This window comes from Camponotus vicinus, unplaced genomic scaffold (genome assembly GCF_025532165.1).
Source record: "Camponotus vicinus isolate PSW18456_S1 unplaced genomic scaffold, iyCamVici1.0 SCAF_4, whole genome shotgun sequence".
Lineage (NCBI taxonomy): Eukaryota > Metazoa > Arthropoda > Insecta > Hymenoptera > Formicidae > Camponotus > Camponotus vicinus.
In genome coordinates this window covers 12,125,434-12,147,973 of record NW_028141976.1, presented here as the reverse complement: position 1 = coordinate 12,147,973, position 22,540 = coordinate 12,125,434, and the positions used below count along the sequence as shown (strand labels likewise).

The 22,540-nt window shown below is 36.4% G+C and overlaps 4 protein-coding genes across 9 annotated transcripts; 1 reads left to right on the top strand and 3 right to left on the bottom strand.

The window, feature by feature from the left end:
- Nucleotides 1-5: 5 nt before the first annotated feature.
- Nucleotides 6-4,033, bottom strand: Mrps10 (mitochondrial ribosomal protein S10). Of its 4 annotated transcripts, none has more exons than XM_083098638.1 (6): nucleotides 3,834-4,033; nucleotides 3,569-3,751; nucleotides 3,360-3,487; nucleotides 3,075-3,276; nucleotides 2,884-2,970; nucleotides 6-786 (listed from the first exon to the last, which is right to left on the bottom strand). In XM_083098638.1, the coding sequence occupies exons 1-5, from the start codon at nucleotides 3,846-3,848 to the stop codon at nucleotides 2,920-2,922; spliced, it is 579 nt and encodes a 192-aa protein (XP_082954764.1). In that variant the 5' UTR covers nucleotides 3,849-4,033; the 3' UTR covers nucleotides 6-786; nucleotides 2,884-2,919. The 4 variants fall into 4 exon arrangements, with proteins under 4 accessions (XP_082954764.1, XP_082954765.1, XP_082954762.1 ...); XM_083098639.1 differs by having other exon boundaries at nucleotides 2,888-2,970; XM_083098636.1 differs by lacking the exon at nucleotides 6-786 and adding an exon at nucleotides 2,183-2,528.
- On the top strand, nucleotides 413-2,930 carry LOC145971220 (uncharacterized). The gene is made up of 2 exons (XM_083098640.1): nucleotides 413-871; nucleotides 2,213-2,930. The coding sequence occupies exons 1-2, from the start codon at nucleotides 778-780 to the stop codon at nucleotides 2,626-2,628; spliced, it is 510 nt and encodes a 169-aa protein (XP_082954766.1). The 5' UTR covers nucleotides 413-777; the 3' UTR covers nucleotides 2,629-2,930.
- A 371-nt stretch (nucleotides 4,034-4,404) lies between the features above and the next one.
- LOC145971213 (uncharacterized) lies at nucleotides 4,405-13,310 on the bottom strand. 3 transcript variants are annotated; one of them, XM_083098627.1, is made up of 10 exons: nucleotides 13,162-13,310; nucleotides 12,600-12,761; nucleotides 12,026-12,348; nucleotides 11,738-11,927; nucleotides 10,693-10,856; nucleotides 8,538-8,824; nucleotides 8,237-8,462; nucleotides 7,863-8,067; nucleotides 7,186-7,731; nucleotides 4,405-7,096 (listed from the first exon to the last, which is right to left on the bottom strand). In XM_083098627.1, exons 2-10 carry the CDS (start codon nucleotides 12,748-12,750, stop codon nucleotides 4,953-4,955), a joined length of 4,236 nt encoding a protein of 1,411 aa, XP_082954753.1. In that variant the 5' UTR covers nucleotides 12,751-12,761; nucleotides 13,162-13,310; the 3' UTR covers nucleotides 4,405-4,952. The 3 variants fall into 3 exon arrangements, with proteins under 3 accessions (XP_082954753.1, XP_082954754.1, XP_082954755.1); XM_083098628.1 differs by lacking the exon at nucleotides 13,162-13,310 and adding an exon at nucleotides 12,823-13,155; XM_083098629.1 differs by lacking the exon at nucleotides 13,162-13,310 and adding an exon at nucleotides 12,865-13,155.
- Nucleotides 13,311-13,675: 365 nt separating this feature from the next.
- LOC145970332 (uncharacterized) lies at nucleotides 13,676-18,832 on the bottom strand. Its single transcript, XM_083096949.1, has 3 exons — nucleotides 17,776-18,832; nucleotides 14,147-14,279; nucleotides 13,676-13,998 (listed from the first exon to the last, which is right to left on the bottom strand). Exon 1 carries the CDS (start codon nucleotides 18,252-18,254, stop codon nucleotides 17,907-17,909), a length of 348 nt encoding a protein of 115 aa, XP_082953075.1. The 5' UTR covers nucleotides 18,255-18,832; the 3' UTR covers nucleotides 13,676-13,998; nucleotides 14,147-14,279; nucleotides 17,776-17,906.
- Nucleotides 18,833-22,540: the final 3,708 nt, after the last annotated feature.

Genomic DNA, 22,540 nt, shown 5'->3' with positions numbered 1-22,540 from the left:
AGATAATCGATTTATAAGTTAATCATATTTCGAAGTTTACATCATTACATCTTCTCTTTCTCTCTTTCTCATTGCATGAAACGTAATAACATATCTCTGCAAAGCTAAAAATACCGTACGAGATTTAATATATTGTGGAAACTGGCTATCAAGGTCATCCTGTACGAAATCAAGCTTGATTTTACTCAGAAGTTTCGTTTTCCTTCATCATCTCAAACGTATACGAGAAATTCAACTTTAAGATCATACGCAAGATTTAATGTTTTGATGCTGACATAAATATTTTTTTAAACAACATACGAGGAAATCATATAGAAAAAAAGAATAATTTAAACGCAATATGCCGACTTTCGACCTGGTCCATCTTTCAAACCGGTTTACCTCGGAAACAAGAAAAAAGGAGCATCGTGCGATCTTTCTTCCGTCTGCTTCGCTTGAGTGTTGTGCTTGATGTGCTCTGTCGGAGAGCCAATTAATTTAACATCTACTACAGCGTGCACGTGTTTTATACTATCGTAGCACATAAGATCTCGGCAAAGTCGAACGACCTCATCTTCGGCTTCGACGTCTTGTCCGGTTTTGTTCCCTCTTCTACGGTGACGAGACTTTTTTCTTAGAAGCAAACAGTTGATCGATAGCTCTTGCAGTAGCTGCCACGATTTTCTCTCATAGAGCCGGTAGAAAATTCAAACCGTGTTTAACTCTTCGTAAAACCGTATGTTAATTTTTCATCATATTTGACCAGTCAATCCGCGTTGTCAAGATCTTCTGATATAGATGATGATACTAAAAAAGATAGCTGCTATTTTGATAGTCCTTATTTGGGCCCGTGATTCTTTGGCGGATTATCATCATCGCTCAAAACGTTCAAGTAAGTTTCGAATGCAATTCAAAATCAATTAAATATTATAATCATTCGATATTTAATCAGATAAAATTAATATTACCGGATTTATATATAAAGTTTTTAAAAGAACTTTAAATTAATATTTTATTTTTATTATATATTATGATATATATATATATATATATATATATATATATATATATATATATATATATATATATATACAGGGTGTCCCATTTTAACTTGGACAGTAAAATATCTCAAAAACTAAGTCCAGAAAACAAAAATGTTTCAGACAAAAGTTGTACGGTTTCTAGGGGGCTGAAAATTGAAGTGACCTTGAAGAGTCATTTGAAGGTCACGTGAAGGTCACTTCAATTTTTTTAAATGGAACACCCTATATATTTTTGCACATTCTTGTAGCTTATCTCGAGAGCTTTCCAAAACACTGGAATTGTTAATTGCAAATTACATATTTTTTCTTCAAAACAACTATGTGTTTTCTTTACACCAATTGATTTCTCTCATTATTTTGTATGTAAAAGTATTAACGTAAGATAATCGAAAAATGAATATTTTACAAGATATTTTACGGTTTATGTAAAATTAAGAAATTATTTTAAGTCTAACTCAAAAAGTACTTAACGAAAAGGTACTTAATTATAGTGTTTTGGAAAGCTCTCGAGATAAGCTACAAGAATATGCAATGACAAATGGTAGGTTCCATTTAAGAAATTGAAGGATTGAATTGACCTTCATGTGACCTTCAAATAACTCTTCAAGGTCAAACCAATGGTACCATCTTATGGCCCCCTCGAAACCATACAACTTTTGTTTGAAACATTTTTGTTTGCTGGGCTTAGTTTTTGAGATATTTTACTGTCCAAGTTAAAATGGGACACCCTGTATATATTAGAAAAAATCTACATATTTTTTCCAAATAAAATCTAAGAGATTTACTCGAAAAATATCTCATAAAGAGGAAAAATAAAAGTTTTTCAAATTTTTTTATGCATCTTCCGGATATATTGCTTAGCTAATATGTGAATGTTTTATGTGACATCGATTTATTACCTTTACTGAATATAAATTTTCATAAAATCATTTTCATACGTATTCAGCAAAAATGTCATTGAGAGTATCAGATGTTTAAATATAATTCATTGTCATCACTTGTGTCATATCAGTTTCTGCATCTCACAATGCACGCGATTGAATAATTGATTAAATGAATAGTTGATTTAAAAAAACCGGTTTTATATATATATATATATATATATATATATATATATATATATATATATGTGTGTGTGTGTGTGTGTAAGAATTAGATAATTAAAAAATTATGAAAATTTTTCATTTCAGACAACGAATATATATTACACAGATGTACAGCCACTGCGGAATTAATTAGGAAACATAGGAACGGAGAAGGTATCAGTTCGCGTAAAACCGAGGATAATTCCTCTCGGTTGCAGACACAACAGAGAGATCCTGAGATTTTTGCAGCGACGACTCTAACCGATGCTTCTCGATCTGAAACTTCGAGCGGTATTTATCGACGTATGACTCATATGAGGAGGCGCGGTAATGGACACGCACGTCGAATTACGGACAAACAGTTGGCAGATACACCCCTCAGAACTCTCAATATAGATGCATCTCAAGACAGACCATCAGTCTTTAAAAGAAAGAATCTGTTACCGGAACTTCCGCACGATGTATCGAGCGGAAAAATCGATTCGTCGCCGCGTGTAGTAATCATTAAACCTATAACTTAACACTTCCAATGACATTCGACTTACACAAAGTTTGAATTTATCACAAAAATTCGCGTAAACTCATTACAATTATTTGTAATAATTTCAATAAAGTTTTGGATAAATTCAAATATATCCAAAAAACTTGCTACATCTTTTTATACTAATAATTTATAAGAGATTATTTTGGTCATGACTAGATTTTCGAATACTAAAACATTTGTATTAATATACTTTTCAAATATATTTTCTTTGTAACTTATATCAGAAAATTACCTACAATATAAGGGTTGTATGAACAATTGTTTATAGTTATTCTTTACACTTTGCAGCTATACTTTCTGGTAACTTTTGTAGTTCAACCTGCAAATAGAAATTCTCAGCTAAACAAAATATAAAAATATATAAGAAAAAGTAGAACATAAAAAAATATTAGATCTTTTTATTAAATTGTAAAACTCTTTAACCTTGGTCACTTTCATTGCTACTCCTTCTGGCAAATTTCTCTGAAGATATTCTAAAAAAGTATCTGCTGTTGACCCAGTTAATTTCAAAAAATCCAAATAACGATAATAAGTTCTGATCTCGTACTGAACTCGATGCTTTTTATGAACATGAGCAGATTTCAACACCGTCCACCGTTCATGAATAGCTTTATGTGGTGCTGTGCTACAATTATAAAGACATATTTTGATATATCATCTAAGTAATTGATCAAATGTTAATCAAAATCAAACGATTCATGAACTTACTTTCTACATACATTGATATTTAAATAATTTGCAGCTATTACTGCAAATTGTCCATAGCTCTTCAACACTGCTGGATCATTTCCCCTGACTTCAATCTCGATCTTTTTGTATAACTTATCCAGTGTACCCTAAAGAAAGAATAACCCTATTTTTGTACAAATACAGTCAAATCGATAGAAAAATGACAATAAATTTTTCGTAGAATTTACCGTGTTTGTCGAAAGCGAGGATGATTGATCTGTTGTCGAATCTTGCTGTTCATTCTGTTGTATCGATGTTGAAAATTTCACGATGGATGTTTGGTCTTGTAGAAATTTACGTACGAGAACATCAGCATGTTTTGATTCACATTGAGTGACACTAGTGAGAACATTCTTGAGAAGGAACGGTATCTAATGAAAAGGTTAAATAACGTAAGTACATTTAATCTACAATCGATTCGAATTAATGTCATGTTGGTTCTCATCAGAGTACCTTTGTCAGAAGCATTTCTCGTCGTTACCGGTTCCTCCAGGGTACACAAACTCCATCTTAAAAACGAGGAGAGGGTCAGTTTCAGCGCCGCTCATCCTTGCACTCTGATACGAGTGAACTAAAATTGGTCACGTGACAAGACGTGAGGAATAGATGCTTATATTGATAACACTATATGGGACTTACATATACATATTTATATATTCTTACATTTTCATATATTTCTGTCATAATAATCAAGATACTATAAATTACATTTAATGTTGTGTATAGCGTATAAATATATAAATTGTACTTGTTTATAGAAATTTTATGTGAAAAGAAAAAAATATTTAACACACTTTTTATATCATCAAAGAACTATACGTGTTTGAGTGTGTGGATATAAATTTTTTTTAATTTTAAAATCTACAATAAGAAACGCACAAACATTAGCATTATACGTTTTTACACGTTTAATTTATAATAAATGATATTTGATAAGAGCCAAATGTTAGTACAGGTGTAATGTAGATTATATAATAATAGGCACAAACACTATCCTATATTTTAAAATTTTATACATAATACATAAGCTCCAATGCAATTTATTTTCAGAAATAAATTCAGTAGGAGATACATGCGGCTGTTATTATACATACATACGTACAGATATATCAACTTTGTTTATGCAAAATTATGTATGTACAATGCTTATAATAAGCATACAGCCTATTTTTATGTCTTTAAATGTGTCTAATATAATCAATTATTACTTAAAAAGAATATGTTTGGGAAAACTTTTATCGAAATAATTCGTTAACAATAAATTGTATCACTATGTGATAATGAATTATCATTTGAAGCGAGAATGAGAATACAGAAAAGCACTATTTTTCTTTTCAGTTATAATTCAACTCACAATTATAAAGAGATAACTATTCTAACACATATAAATATATAATTTGCAATTACATAATTTTCCTTAACTCATCAATACGTATTTGTTTTTTTTTGTAAAAAACTAGAAACAGTAGATCCAAAAGAAAATATGTGTTTTTTGTGTCATAAACAAAATGTTTTTGATATAGTCAAAAGTGAAATCTATAAATCATTATTAATTCCATAAAAATATGTTATTTAACGTCGATCCTTAAACGGATTAGTCATAAACAGCCGTTGTGATTGTGATGGAAAATTATAGTTTGATGACTGCCATGCTGGAGCATTATTACTTCCCTGCCAATTGGTCGATAGTGGTACTTTCTTAGTCGCATCGTTCAGAGGTTTCCAGCGCGATTCGTTCATGATCGGGCCGCTGTTTTGACATGGTTGTTTTGCCGCAAAAGCTTGCGATTTGTTTTGCCAACTGTCTTTAGACTTTGTCCATGGATTTCCTTTGTCGGCTTCTCTCGACCAAGCAGACGATGAGGGCTGGTTATCGAGATTCATCCATCTTTCCTTCAACCCGAGATTACTGTCGTCACCCCAGGGATCTCGTGCGTCTTCCGGCAAATCATTCCAATCGTCTTTGTCTCCTTGATTCCAAGAGTCATTAGATTGTTCCCATGATGATCGCGACTTGTCCATATTCATCCAAGATTCCTTACCGCGACCCCAATTTTCGCCGCCAGCTCCCGATCTGGATGAACCGGACCATCTATTGTCCGAAGTCTGCCACGGTTCTTTCGCACCAGGTTTCGCGAGCGATTGCTTAGAGCCCCACGAATTTCCGTGAAACGAAACATCTCTAGCGTCCCAAGATTTTTCTTGGTTTACTGATTTGCAGTATCTATCATTATCGGACAAAGCCTGCCAGTTTCCGCTCGTTGTTGATTGCCTTTCGTTACGCCAAACGTTCTCAGGTCTATCGTTAACGAATCGTTGCCAAGTGCTACTTTGTTCGATAGCGCCGCGGCTCGGTATGTCCCATTCGTCCGCAAATCTATTTGGTGGCGGGCTTTGACGCCTCGGTGGAGACTGCTGTCGCCTCGGAGGCGATGACATACCAGACGGCATTCGATATGGCGAGAAGCGTCTCATACCGGGCGAATGGTGCCTCGGTGGAGGGATCATGTCTCTTGATCTTGATGGTGACATCATTCTACCGACCGGCGACACAGGTCTCCTGTCTGTAGACATTTGATGATCCATAGGCGACATTGGTCGTCTCATGGGAGATATTTGTCTCCTCATGGGAGAAATCTGCCTCGCGGATGAATCATATATTCCTATCGGCGATATTTCTCGTCTCGGTGGAGACAACTGTAGTCTCGGCGGCGATATATGACATCGTATCGGTGATATCGGTCGGCCAGTCATCGATCGTCTTGGCGGTGACATTGGCCGTCTCGGCGGAGACATAGCTCGATTAAGTGGTGAGAATGGACATCTCGGTGGAGTAATTTGCAGTCTACCACCGGACGACGATGCCATGTGTCTTAACGGCGATACTGGCCGTCTCGGAGGGGAATATTCACGGTGCGGCGGAGAATCGTGTGTTTCGTAAGGTCTATCCAGAGGGAGATGCCTCCTAGGCGGTGAGCACAGACGTCTCGGTGGCGACAATAATGGACGTTTTGGTGAAAATCTATTCGACGGTGAAGTTCGATGTCTAAATGATAAATCCTGTCTCTTCATCGGAGAAGTCGGCTTCCTTACAGATTCTACGTTGTTCCAACGATTTTTATCGAAATTTTTATTCCTATTCCAGGAATTATTTTGATTTTGTTGCCTACTTCTGTTGTCAGACGATTTTGCCGATACTGGCATCACTGTATCCGGTTCCAATGGTGCCAAATTGTGATATTTTTTAAATTTTGGTTTAACATCCCCTGTCTCCAAATATTCCTTATTCGCCGCCGTGATAACGATATCCTGAGCACGCGTTTCTTGTACAAATCGACCTTTCAATAGTGGATCGTCATCAAGATCCTTCTTTATCTGATCGGTCTCAGGCGGGGCGATGCGATCCCACACTGAACGTGGTAATTGATTCTGAAGTTTATTGGTTTGATCGAGAACCAAACTCAAGACATTTTTTAATTCTTTAGCGGTCGTTGCGTCAACTGTAGGAGACGGACCGCTCAATTTCTCTTTCGCTGCTTCGAGAATTTGTCGACTTTCATTCACCTTTTGTATTAAATCTGCATCAATACGGTTGCTCGACAATTTTTTTCTTAAATCGACTTGTTCTTTATTCTCTTTAGTCTTTTTCTCGAATAACGGATTGATGCGAAGTGCCGAATTTTCATGGAACCAATTCTTTTTCTTAGCAGTTACATCTAATTAATGAAAAAAAAATTTATATATATTATAGATATGTATATAATAATCTCGTATAACGTTTAATTAGATTTATTATCAAACTTACCCTGTTGCCACGATTTAAATCCAGGTTTTTCGAATTTCTTCGACACTTTTTTAGATATTTCTATTATCTCGGGCGAATGATCCCGTTTCAATTTTATTTTACTCTTTACCGGTGAACTTGAACCGCTTTTCGTGAATGTTGTCTTTTTTGTGAGTAAAAGTTTGGATTTTTTTGCAAATTCGGCTTTCGCTAGTGGATTCTTTCTCAATACATCAGAACTTTCAGTTCCATCGTTATTGATTATTCGCTCCAATTCCCTAGTGTTATCTAACGATTTACTTTCCTCCTCCAACATTTTGAGGAACCACGGCTGTGTAAGTCTTTGCATATATCTACGCTCCATTAGAATAACTGCATCGAAATGAGGCCCATTAGGTAACGTGTCAACGACACATGCACGAATTGGCATGAACGGATGACCAAGATCATTTTCTATAGGCCGTGCAAGTTCTAATATTGCTCGGACCGATTGTTTTGTCAATGCGGTGACCATTACGATACGCCGTAAAGACGTGATTTTTCGTAAAGATGTCATTACTTCAATGGCTAAAAGACATCATAACTTTAGTTTTATTATCGAATGACACGTTGTGACCGAAATGTGCGCGCTAAATTTTAATTATTATTAATTAATCGCCAATAATATTAAAATATTTAAAAAAATCAGAATTGCATACCTCTACCCATATTGGTGTTTGTGTTGACTATACAATAAGTCACGCGATTTTTGTTGTGTAAGTCACGCGCAGCATTTATCTTGTTCACGACTTCGAACGGAGATCCCATTATGAAGGATACATTATATATTTTATTCAAATTGCAAGTCATTTTAGCTTCTTCTATCTCCGAAGGTGAATCAATTCCTATCACTTCTCGACATTTCTGTTATATAATGCAATGATTTATATTAATTGTGCTGTTAATTTGCGCACTTATATAGATACATGATTCTTTGACTTTAGAATGATACGCCATACTGTGCCATTTGATTTGCTTAATAATGCGTTCGCGCTTATATGTATATCTTGTCACAAGTTGCACGTGTACTTACAGGTGCTATTGTAAGTCCAATTATACCAATTCCACAACCGACCTCAAGTATTGTTGTTTTTGGCGTCGGTTTAAGCATATCAGCGACTGTTTTAGCTACATTCCACGCACCAGCAGCGTTAGACCAAAAGTTTGTCTTTGGCGTAAGCTGCAATTGTAAATTACCCACGACTTCGTCTAGAGCCTCTGCTCCCACTAAGAATGTTGTAACAGCTTTATCATCGTATCTGAAACAAAGCAGTGAGATATGCAAATTTTCACTGCTTTAAAAACAGAGCATCTTCATCTTGTCTGATTCTTACTTGTTTATTGATTTGCAATAAAGGGATTTGACATTACAATTCTTCCCCAAACCAGATTCATATATATGTCTCAAACGATCCATGGTATTACGATTAATATTCTTTCCAGTTGCAAAGAGCATGAGCTCATCTTTACTATTGCAACGTACTAATAACCACGACCATACTTGTTTTTTATCCTGTATTGGATCTTCCTTTGAATCATCCACAGATATGTCATCTGGATTCTCATTAAAAGTTATTGCATCTTCACTTGATATAGTTGTTTGAAGAAAATCTTCAAATATCTGTATATCAATAACCATTGATATGTCAATTACAGCCACATTATTATGTAAATTTAATCATGTCTAAATGAATATATTAGTATTTAAGTTTATATAATAATAATATATTAATATCTAAGTTTATATATATATATATATTAAAATGATGAGATTGCAAAAACGTATCAATTATTATAATTAATTTTATGTTATAACAATAATATTATATTGTTATTATATTACACTTTCATCACTCTGTTATCAATCTATTTTACAAATTTATTTGATAATATTCTTATGTATTTGTCTATATATATAGGATTTTTTATAATTGAATGAATAATAGATAGTTTATATAAATTCTCATTTCGAGTGTATTTCCATTGCTTTATGTAATTAAACTTATTTGTGTGCACATTCTGTTCATTTGCTCATATTATAAAGTTTTGCACTGAAATCATAATACTGTTGAAGTTGTATATACAGTTAATTTATCATGAAATATCATCACACAAATATTGTTCTTGTTATAAAGTTTCTTTTTAATCTATATATTCCAATAGTTACACGTACATAATATAAATGTGTTGTGAGCTATCTTCACTTGTTTTCTCACTTTGAGTTGTCATATAAGCATTGTAATAAATGTAAGTAGTCAAAAAGCAGCGCTTATTGACATGCAGTTGATTTGTAAACATTGATTTGATTTGTGGACAATAATATAATACACATGTTGTCATTATCACAGGCATTCTATCATATATTCTTTGTGAATGTCTGTATATTCAATTATTCAAGTTTCAAATGTTATTTGTATATTATAATACAAATAACTCTAAGTGCTGTATGTATGTCAGTCATCATCATTTTTCTTTCTCTTTGTAAAAAATATATTCATGTCTATATAATGTAAAAATATATCAGAAAATGTAGTATCCAGTATTTATTATACTTTTTCTTTTTGTAATAATCATAATGCTGTGTATTATATTGCACACATGATAATATAATATACACACATATATATTTTCTCTGTTAAGATATTTATAACATTTATATATAGTTTTCTTCATAGGAAGAGAATGTGTTGTATCTTCAGTGATGAGAATTTATATCAAGTTTATCATTACATTATATCACAATGTAAAGATAAATTTTTTTATATTGTTGCACATTTTATATACATATCTATATAAAATTAATTGTATACATATCTTTAATTTTATTTTCTCCTTTTTATTCTTTTGTCTATTATTAATTTCGTTGCAATATTAGCAACATCTTGATTTTGAATGTATTCATTGCATTCATTTTTTGCATTCATTCTATCACATTATGTAATGGTAATTTTTTCAAAGACACTTTCTTACTTTAATAATTGTTTAATTAATTATATATATATATATATATAATTCTTGCAATATATTATCTTAAAAATAATATATTTTGTTAAAAATTCGTTTATTATTAGTGTTTTTTATTATAAGTCGTCGACAAAATTGGAGACTTGTCTCTGTTTTTTCACAAGACAGTATTTTTCTCTCATTATAATTATATACATATTAGATTTTGTGTTAAATATATAAATATTTTATAGTTTGCAAAAACCTGCATATATATATGATTATTGTCCATAATTAAATTCAAATCTTATATTTTGCAAAAACCTGCATGTATATATGATTATTGTCCATAATTAAATTCAAATCTTTATATCCTGTCTTTATAAAAATAAAAGACGTTCATAAATGCATATATGCATGATCATATGAGAACTAAAAATTTTATATACTGCATCCATACATCAAAAATATAAACTGATGCAAAAATTTGTTTATCTTCAATATAAAAGCTATATTTAAAAAAACAAATTTTTTAATAAATTTTACCTTGACAGCATTTAATACAAAAGCTGGAAATTCCGCCAAATTATCAGTATTAACACCTCCTGCCCCCATTGGTTCAAGACACCATTCTACTTTGAAACATTTTTTGTTAGAAGAACTTGGGTTGTTCTCTTCTTTTATAGGGATCTGTACATGTTTCTTACTGCCTGAACATACCATTCATACATATATATATATTCACATATACATATATTGCATTATTCACTATTATTTGTTTACAGGAGATATCAAATATTGCATCTTTCACAATAATTTCCTTAGTTAAAAAATGTTTAAACCTTTAAATTAAACCTTTGATGGACTAGGAATCAAAATTACATTGCACATTTAACTTTTGCAGTTTATTTTTAAAGATATTAACATTTATATGGTTATAAATATAATGAGTTATGCTAGGTACAAATATAATAATTTTTTTTTATTTATTTTTTGTATTATCTTCAGTGTTATAATTTTTAGATGAAATATATGAAAACTTAATTGTGCATCAAAGGATTAATAAATAGACATGAGACCAACATCAAAATGAAACAAAACTTTTAAGAATTTATCAAACAATTTTAGGAGGTAGTTTCTTAAGCTATATACACATACATATATAATTTCACACAATATATAAATTTCTTTAAAAATCAGTGAATGAAGTTAAAAGACCCTAAGCGAATAAGAAACTGTTACATCTACAAATATAAATTTCTCATAATTAAAAAAATAAAAAACAAATAGATATACTTGATCAGATAAAATTCTATTTATCACTATTATTGCCTTTAGAATTTTATCATAATAATACTTCAAAAAGATATGAATATGTTACTAATGTTAATTATATAAACCGTAAAACATAAATTCCTGATAAATCATAAATTTTTAAATTCAAGAAAAAAAATTTATATGTAAAAATTAATTAAATGACTATTGATTGCATAAGCAATTTAATATTTATGTACATGTTATGCTTTAAAAATATAAATAAAATAAAGTACAATATATCAAGCTTTTTAAGATATTCTTTTTCTATACTTACATAGAAACTTCCAACGATTGGTGTGTGGTTTAATTAATGAACAACGTCGAGGCGGATCTATCTTACATATAGGGGATCCCTCTATCTTCTCTATCCTTTCCAGCCATTTCTCATAATGAGGATAAGAAACTGATAACACTCGAGCTAATTTCGACAATCTCTCTTTTAAAAGTGCACCTTTTTCAGCAATCTATAAAAAAAATTAATTTTTATATAACTTAGAACATCTTTTTATACAATTTTTGACAAGTGATTCAGTTTAAAATACAAGATTGTACACAATATTACCTTGTTTTCATACCACTTTTGCTCAGAAGGTTCATCATCAATCACTGTTATTTCTTCTTTATCTTGCTCTTCTTTTTCTATCGCAGAAGATTGAGTAACTTCCTTCATAGATTGATCTATACCAAAGGTTTCAGGATCTAATTCAATATTTTCTATCACATCCAGATGATGCATAACATCTTCATCTGTCACTTCCTTCTGTGTATCCAGTTGATCTAAGCCGATATCAGCAGTAAAATCAATAGTATCATTGTTTAATCCTTGATCGCATTCTACCTCCATTGGGACTGGTTTGTCGTCATTATTATGAGAACTTGTGCTGTCTGCAATGCAATAATATAACAAGCATTTTATAATATAGGCAAAAAATATTATAAATCAATGTCACAAATTTTGTTTAATTATTAGTTTCCTTTGATAAAATGTGAACAATCAATTATTATTATGGGACACTTTTCAAAAATGTTACTCAATATTCAAATTATAAATTACAACAATACAACATGTTTGACGATATACAAAACCAGTTATTAATTATCAAAAATATTTTAAACGCAAGACTTTAATTATGTACCAGTATTAGTTTTAGGATCTTGTTGTTGCGTGGTACTGTCCGACTTTGGGCAAGCCTTCTCAGCATCCTCTGCTCCAGTATTTTCAGGTGCTTCAGGCGTCTTCTCTTCCATGCATTCGTCTATTACTTCATAGTGCTCGTCCTTATTCATGACTGTGTCGTCTGCAAAGTCAAACTACATATATACAAAAGAGTACAAAGCGATTATATCATCGAAGTAAACCTCAATCAATAAACGCTTCTCGAAGTCTTATCAGGTCAATACAATCCACGAAATTGTCTATCTCTCAACGACATATAATCGCAATTTAAAGCATCGTCAATGAACGATCATCCATTAACGGATTTATTTTGTGTGCGAGAATGAAAAAGTCGAAGTAAAATGACACTCGCGAGTAGAGATCACGAGTAAACTTTATGGCCTTGCGATATCAACAACCATGTACGTGACGCAATGCAATGACTGGCAATGGAATAATTGCCGTTGTAACGTATATCAATATCGACAATTGTCGATTTCAATGGTTTCGGTTGTTAAGAGACTGCTTGCCTCGATTCTTACCGTTGCCTTCGTTTTATGAAAACGAACGTCAAAGCAAAATCACTTTCGCACCGCTATCTTGTCTCCTGGCTCGTTCTCACTTTGTGTCCATAGACACAGGATATATAGACTGTTCGTAAAGTAGTCAGATATAGCAACGCAATGAAAGAGATAGCGATATTTGACAGGCCAATCAGATGTAGAGATATCTTTCTCTCTTCCCTTCTCTAGAAAAAGATAGCATACTTGCTAAATGAATAAGCACGAATGATTTTAAATCATTCGATGCGTCTTTCGAAATGTAACTTGACTGAAGTGATTTTAATTGAGAGTCTAATTTTTCTCAAGTCACACAGATTTTCAATTGAGTTGCGGATAAGTATGTCAAATGTTGTCAAAATTTACAATCAGCTTCCAACAAAATTGCAAGGCTAATGTTATCTATTATACGAGTTTGTCGAACGTATCGATTGGCTATTGGATAGGGAATTTCTAGAGCGTCTCTTGTAACAGTCAGTGTATAGGGAGTCAGGTTATTAAAGACCTCCTATTAACTGTCGTTCGATGCCGGGTGGATTGATACATTCAGTTTGTCTTTATAAAAATATATTTTACAACAAAGGAATTTACAACTATGGTTTCAGTCTTTGATAACTTGCGTCCGCTTCGGACGACGAGACACTACAGTGAGTGCCTCTATGTCTTTGGTGGATCGGGGCGAGGTATGTGATGGCGCTAGTGCGTTCGTAAACCCATTCATCTGTATTTTGTCCAGATGGAGGGACGCCACAATCACTCCCCCCTTAGTGACTCCGTTCATGGAGTCGCGAATCTAATTTTTCGTGCAAGATGTCCTTTCTCTGGGGCCTATTACGGTTTTTAAAACGAAGTGAAAATAACAAAAGTGAGGAAATTTACTAGAGTATCTACAATTTCATTTGTCGAAATCTAGTAAATCTGTTCACTTTTGTAATTTTCACCTCGCTTCAAGAACCGTAATAGGCACCTCTGTCTCAGCTGGCGAAGGTTCTGGAAGGGAATTATCCTCAGATAGTTGTTGGTTCTCCCTAGCCCTTTCAATGAACGCCGGCTTCAATCTGTCAATGTTGATCTCAGTCGGTCGGTCCTTGTAGTTGATCCTGTACAAAAAATCAGTCAGTCTTTTGATTATGGGAAAAGGTCCTTCATATGGTTGTTCTAGGGATCTGGGTGCCTATTACGGTTCTTGAAGCGAGGTGAAAATTACAAAAGTGAACAGATTTACTAGATTTCGACAAATGAAATTGTAGATACTCTAGTAAATTTCCTCACTTATGTTATTTTCACTTCGTTTCAAAAACCGTAATAGGCCCTCTGGTCGCTCGATCGACCCTGACGAAGACATGTGTACAGTCTTCCAACTCCTTGTGAACAAAGGCCTTTTGTTTGATGTGATGCGCTGTGGGCTTCGGTCCTACTCGCCGCATTCGCTCGCGTAGTTTCTACAGGAACATGTCCGGGCATCCTGTGGGCTCCTCGGCTGCGAAATATCCACCGGGTACCTGTAGTGTTTTTCCGTAGACCATCTCTGCTGCGGATGTCTTAATGTCGTCCTTGTAACTGTTTCGCAATCCTAAAAGTACCATAGGAAGTACATTAGTTCAATGGTGCCGTGACACATGATTGCTGCCTTGAGCGATCGGTGCCATCGCTCGATCATCCCATTTGCCTGCGGGTGATACGCTGTTGTTCGGATTCTCCGACTTCCTATTAGATTGACCATCGCTTCAAATATTGCTGACTCGAACTGCGCTCCTCTGTCGGTTGTAATCATGTATGGTGCTCCGAATCGTGCGATCCATGTATTAAAAAATGCGTCTGTTACAGTGTCCGCTGATGTGTCCGCTATTGGTGTAGCTTCCGGCCATTTTGTTGTCCTGTCGATCATAGTTAAACAGTACCTCATTCCTTTAGAGTTGGGTAGCGGTCCTACGATGTCTAGGTGTACGTGTTGGAACCTATCGTCCGGGACTGGAATTCGCTCTGGAATTCTGTGATTGTGTTTGTGGACTTTCGCTCTCTGACACGGTAAGCATGTCTTGGCCCAGTTAGCAATATCTTTCTGCATACCTGGCCAAACGAATCTTTGTGCGATTGTTTTCTTTGTTGTCCTTCCACTTGGGTGTGACAGATTATGTATGTTGTCGAAAATTTGCTTCCGTAATACTCTCGGTACGTATATTCGAATTTCCTTGTCGACACTGCAGTATATGGTTTTGTCTCCTCCGTCTAACCGTAGTGGCCTTAGTGAGAGTGATGTCTCAGTCTCCAGTAGAGCTCTGAGTTCCTCGTCTTTCTGCTGTTCCTCGTAAAGTTCGTCTGTTGTGACGATAACTGGTAGGTTGACTGCTTCTACTCGTGACAGTGCATCCGCTACCTGGTTTTCATGCCCTGCAATATGGACAATATTAGTAGTAATCTGACTTATAAAGTCTAATTGTCTCCTTTGCCGTTCAGAGGCTTTATTAGAAGCTTGTGAGAACGCGTATTGTAGTGGTTTGTGATCCGTTAATACAACTACGTTTCGTCCTTCTGCCATGTGTTGAAAGAATTTTAATGCGGAATAAATTGCTAGGAGTTCTCTGTCGTATGTGCTATAGTTTTGTTGTGCCTCAGATAACTTCTTAGAGAAGAATCCTAATGGCTTGTATTCTCCCTCTTGATACTGCTCCAATACCGCTCCCATGGCTACGTTGGAAGCGTCTGTTCTGAGGAATAGTTTGGCGTTTCCTCGTGGATGAACCAGTAGGGTAGTCTCTGCTAAACGTCTTTTACTTTCATGAAAGGCTTCCTCTGCTTGTGTAGTCCACTCTATTGGCCGCTTGTCGCGTTTCTTCGCTCCTGTCAGGTATCCATTTAATGGAGCTAGAATGGCTGCTGCATTTTTGATGAATCTGTGATAGAAGTTGATGATCCCAAGATATCTCCTAAGCTCTTTTATATTGTTCGGCTTCTTGAAATCAACGATGGCTTTTACTCTATCGTTCGTCGGACGTATTCCTTCTTTGTTGACTGTGTATCCGAGATATTCGACCTCTTTTTCCGCAAATTCACTTTTTGTCACGTTGATAGATAGTCCGTGCTCCTTTAAACGTTGAAATATTTGCTCGAGATGTTTTCGGTGTTCCTCTTCGTCTCTTGATGCTACCAACAGATCGTCGATATAGCCGTGACAAAAGTCGAGTCCTCTTAGAACTGCGTCAATAAATCTTTGAAAAGTTTGCGTTGCGTTTCGCAAACCAAATGGCATTCTGTAAAATTCATACAATCCGAATGGTGTAGTTATTGCAGTTTTATGGCAATCTTCTTCCGCTACTGGAATCTGAAAGTATGCTTTCACAAGATCTATTTTGGAGAAAACGGTGCATCCAGCTAAGTGGTATGTAAAGTCCTGTATGTGAGGTAGAGGATACTTATCCATGATCGTCACACTGTTCAATTTACGAAAATCTCCGCACGGTCTCCATTCTCCGTTGCTTTTACGTACTAGGTGTAACGGACTTGCCCATTGTGATGAAGAGGGGCGACATATTCCTTGTGCCAACATCGTCTCGAACTCTCGTTTCGCGGCTGTGTACTTTTCTGGGGGCAGTCTGCGTGATCTTTCTGCCAATGGTGGTCCCTTGGTCACAATGTGATGTCTCACATCGTGTACGGTCTTCTTGAGCGCTGTAGGACGTGTGATTTCGATGTACCTGCGTAAGAGTTCCTTGACTTTGCATCCTTTGTCTATTGTGGCAACGGTGGGCTGTTTCCCTGTGGTTATCCTTGCCTTGGTACTCAGTAGAGTCTGTTCGTCGACCAGTCTTCTGTTCTTTAGATCCGGTAGAATCCCGTGATGCGCCAGGAAGTCTGCGCCTATGATCGACTGTCGGACATCAGCTATGATGAACTGCCATCTAAATGAGCGTCGTAGTCCTAAATCCACTACTCGTGAGCTGCTGCCGTAAGTATTTATGATTGTGTTGTTTGCTGCGAACAGTTGAAAATCTACGGGTGTGAGCTTTCCTCTCATCATCCTCTTCGGGATTACTGAGATGTCTGCTCCCGTATCTATAAGGTACGTAATACCATTCTTCTTGTCGGTTATTGCCAGGCGTTTATTATTTCTAACCACCCCGTCGACGACCGCCTGTACTCGCGACGGCGGGTTTAGTTTTCCACCGCCTTCGGCTTATTAAATGTGCAAGGTTGTGCGCATCTAAACGCTTTGTCGCCGAATCTGTTGTGATAATAGCAGTACTCGGCGTTACCTTCGCGGTCTTGACGGTGATGTGAACGTTCGCGGTAGTCTGCTCGTTCTCGGCCGCTGGAATGTCCTCGCGATCTACTGCGTCGCCTATATTTATCTCTTACGGAGAGTTTCTTGACTTGTTTCCTCAGTTCCGCAATCTCCTGCAGGATCTGGTTGTCTGCGGCTGTCTGTTTTTCGGTGATAGTCTGGATTGCTGTCACTGCTGGTCTGGCCATTTCTACCACCTTATCTGCCTGGGCCGCTAGCTTTGCTAAATCTTGAACTTCGCTAATTGCCAGGATGGTACGCACACTTTCTGGGAGTTGTTCCATAAATATAGATTTTAGAATTTCATCCGTTACCTGACCTGCTGCCAAATTCCGTAGACGTTGTAGGAAGATGGAGGGTTTCTCGTCTCCTAGTTCATGTGAGCCTAAAAGTCTTCTGATCTTCGTTGCACTTGTCTCTCCCAGAATCGAGCATATGCGATCTTTCAAGGTTTGATATTTGTCTTGCTCAGGTGGGTTAACAAATCCGCCACGAAGGGAAGAACGGGTTGATCAGCATTGAGTACTATGTAGCGAAATTTTGATTCGTCACTTGTTATTCGGTGTATTGCAAAAGCTGCTTCGGCTTGTGCGAACCATAATGCCGGATTGTCTTTCCAAAATGGTGGTAAGCGCACTGCCTGGACTGCGTCGATGTTTGCGCTTTTTGATCCCTCTCCGTCGTTATTCATAGCTTTCGGATAAGGGTTGTCGAATGATTTTTCCTCGACGGACGTCGTGTGCTCGGTGTTGCTTCCTTTGACTAGTCTTGTTGGCGAATGTTCAATCGGCATACCTCTTGCCTAAATATCGCCACGTGTTTTCGTTCGCCACGTGGTGCGAGGCGGGAAAAAAAAATATATCTCACGTCGGTGGTTACCACTATAGGGAGTCAGGTTATTAAAGACCTCCTATTAACTGTCGTTCGATGCCGGGTGGATTGATACATTCAGTTTGTCTTTATAAAAATATATTTTACAACAAAGGAATTTACAACTATGGTTTCAGTCTTTGGTAACTTGCGTCCGCTTCGGACGACGAGACACACTACAGTGAGTGCCTCTGTGTCTTTGGTGGATCGGGGCGAGGTATGTATTCTGTATTTCTGTTGTAGCACTGGGCAATATTATTTTTCGCCCATGCTGCCAGATATCTTCGTGAGTATTAATAATCAGCAGAGTTTCTTACATTAAATAAAGTATAACAATCAGGGGTCATAGGTAAGGAAGGGGAAAAGATGAGGGGAAGGAGTAGGAGGGGGATTGGGGCGGCTATATCGCAGAAATAAATTTTCTGCCTCAGCGGGACTTGAACTCAAGACCCCTTTTTGGCCTATATGGCAGGCAAGTACTTTGTCGCCTTAGCCACACGCCGCCCCAGGGGCGAGGTATGTGATGGCCACGGTCTTACATACAGGTCTGGAAACTCAGGCCTTTTTTAGTGGTGGGGAAAGTCTCACTTAGTGTGTCCGTTTTTCGACTAGAAGTCGCAATACGAGCGAGAGAGACAGAGATAGACGGCAGTAGTCGTTCTCTCTCTAACATACGTCTAAATGCGACTTCTAGATCGCAGCGAACCTAGCAGGCAAACTGTGAACTCCCGAAAAACGGACACACTAGTGAGACCTCCCCCACCACCGGAGTTTCCAGACCTGTATGTAAGACCGTGGTGATGGCGCTAGTGCGTTCGTAAACCCATTCATCTGTATTTTGTCCAGATGGAGGGACGCCACAGTGTTCCGATTAGGGATTCCATGCGCGCGCATGTGCGGTTCTGCGCATGAGCAATCGTGACGTCACAGTTGACTACAGTAACGTAATAAGCAATATAAGCATATGTGATGTCCTATTTATGCTTTTCCTCTTTCCTTTTATCCTTTATAATAATTAATATGTATAAAATAATTAAATTATATATATATATATAACGTATCTTTATACACACATACATATTTTTATCTATAATTTTTTCATACGTTTTTATATAGCTGGGTAACGGTGCCCTTTTTTATTAGTATAAGGTACTTCACTAACAGCGTATTGCCGCACATGCGCGTAGAGGGAATCCCTAATCGGAACACTGGTAACAGTACCAATGTAACCAATCAGTACGTTTTTAAATTTAAATATTTATATCATTATATTAGATATTTATCAATATTAGAATTTTTTATAAATTTTTGTAAATCGCATCAAAAAAATATTTATATCGTTTGATCTCTTTTTTTAATAGATTCAAAGAATTATGCATATTAATATAGTACTTAATACTATATTAATAATATATTTAATAATATATTTAATAATATATTTTTATGAATAAAAGATAATTAATAAAAGATAACTATTTATATCTAAATAATTCAAATTCTAAATTCATGTTTTTTGTAAAGATTTGCGATATTGTATTCGAATTATATATATAAAATAAAGATAAAATAAGACTACTATATCTATCGCTCTTCGTGATTTAATAATAATGTATTACACATATTTAATTCTATAGACGAGAAAATAATATATATTGCTAATAAAAATATATTATTATTATTTATAAAATATATTATTATTTATAATATATTATATATTATAAAAATTATATAAAAATATATTATTAGCAACTGCGATTTCGATTACGATTTAAATTTTTTTATTATATTTCACAATTTTATGTAAAAAAGAAAATATTTTTGACTATTATTATTTCAGGTAGTAGATAATACTAAAGTTTGAATTTGTTTCAAATTTTTTAAAGTTTCATTTCCTTTTTTTTTAATTTCGATAAGAAATATATACACAAGGAGAAATTATTTTTCTTTAAATTCATTTTTTCATAATTTTCAATTGTTATATTATGTAAAATTATAATATTTTATGTAACAGCACCATTTTTATTGAATATTACTTCTAATATATATATATATATACATATATATATTTGTTCCAATATAAAATCTTTATAATTCGCAATTAATAAAAATATTTTTTTTTATATTCTCTCTATCCATCCATCCATCCATCCATCCATCCATCCATCCATCCATCCATCCATCCATCCATCCATCCATCCATCCATCCATCCATCCATCCATCCATCCATCCATCCATCCATCCATCCATCCATCCATCCATCCATCCATCCATCCATCCATCCATCCATCCATCCATCCATCCATCCATCCATCCATCCATCCATCCATCCATCCATCCATCCATCCATCCATCCATCCATCCATCCATCCATCCATCCATCCATCCATCCATCCATCCATCCATCCATCCATCCATCCATCCATCCATCCATCCATCCATCCATCCATCCATCCATCCATCCATCCATCCATCCATCCATCCATCCATCCATCCATCCATCCATCCATCCATCCATCCATCCATCCATCCATCCATCCATCCATCCATCCATCCATCCATCCATCCATCCATCCATCCATCCATCCATCCATCCATCCATCCATCCATCCATCCATCCATCCATCCATCCATCCATCCATCCATCCATCCATCCATCCATCCATCCATCCATCCATCCATCCATCCATCCATCCATCCATCCATCCATCCATCCATCCATCCATCCATCCATCCATCCATCCATCCATCCATCCATCCATCCATCCATCCATCCATCCATCCATCCATCCATCCATCCATCCATCCATCCATCCATCCATCCATCCATCCATCCATCCATCCATCCATCCATCCATCCATCCATCCATCCATCCATCCATCCATCCATCCATCCATCCATCCATCCATCCATCCATCCATCCATCCATCCATCCATCCATCCATCCATCCATCCATCCATCCATCCATCCATCCATCCATCCATCCATCCATCCATCCATCCATCCATCCATCCATCCATCCATCCATCCATCCATCCATCCATCCATCCATCCATCCATCCATCCATCCATCCATCCATCCATCCATCCATCCATCCATCCATCCATCCATCCATCCATCCATCCATCCATCCATCCATCCATCCATCCATCCATCCATCCATCCATCCATCCATCCATCCATCCATCCATCCATCCATCCATCCATCCATCCATCCATCCATCCATCCATCCATCCATCCATCCATCCATCCATCCATCCATCCATCCATCCATCCATCCATCCATCCATCCATCCATCCATCCATCCATCCATCCATCCATCCATCCATCCATCCATCCATCCATCCATCCATCCATCCATCCATCCATCCATCCATCCATCCATCCATCCATCCATCCATCCATCCATCCATCCATCCATCCATCCATCCATCCATCCATCCATCCATCCATCCATCCATCCATCCATCCATCCATCCATCCATCCATCCATCCATCCATCCATCCATCCATCCATCCATCCATCCATCCATCCATCCATCCATCCATCCATCCATCCATCCATCCATCCATCCATCCATCCATCCATCCATCCATCCATCCATCCATCCATCCATCCATCCATCCATCCATCCATCCATCCATCCATCCATCCATCCATCCATCCATCCATCCATCCATCCATCCATCCATCCATCCATCCATCCATCCATCCATCCATCCATCCATCCATCCATCCATCCATCCATCCATCCATCCATCCATCCATCCATCCATCCATCCATCCATCCATCCATCCATCCATCCATCCATCCATCCATCCATCCATCCATCCATCCATCCATCCATCCATCCATCCATCCATCCATCCATCCATCCATCCATCCATCCATCCATCCATCCATCCATCCATCCATCCATCCATCCATCCATCCATCCATCCATCCATCCATCCATCCATCCATCCATCCATCCATCCATCCATCCATCCATCCATCCATCCATCCATCCATCCATCCATCCATCCATCCATCCATCCATCCATCCATCCATCCATCCATCCATCCATCCATCCATCCATCCATCCATCCATCCATCCATCCATCCATCCATCCATCCATCCATCCATCCATCCATCCATCCATCCATCCATCCATCCATCCATCCATCCATCCATCCATCCATCCATCCATCCATCCATCCATC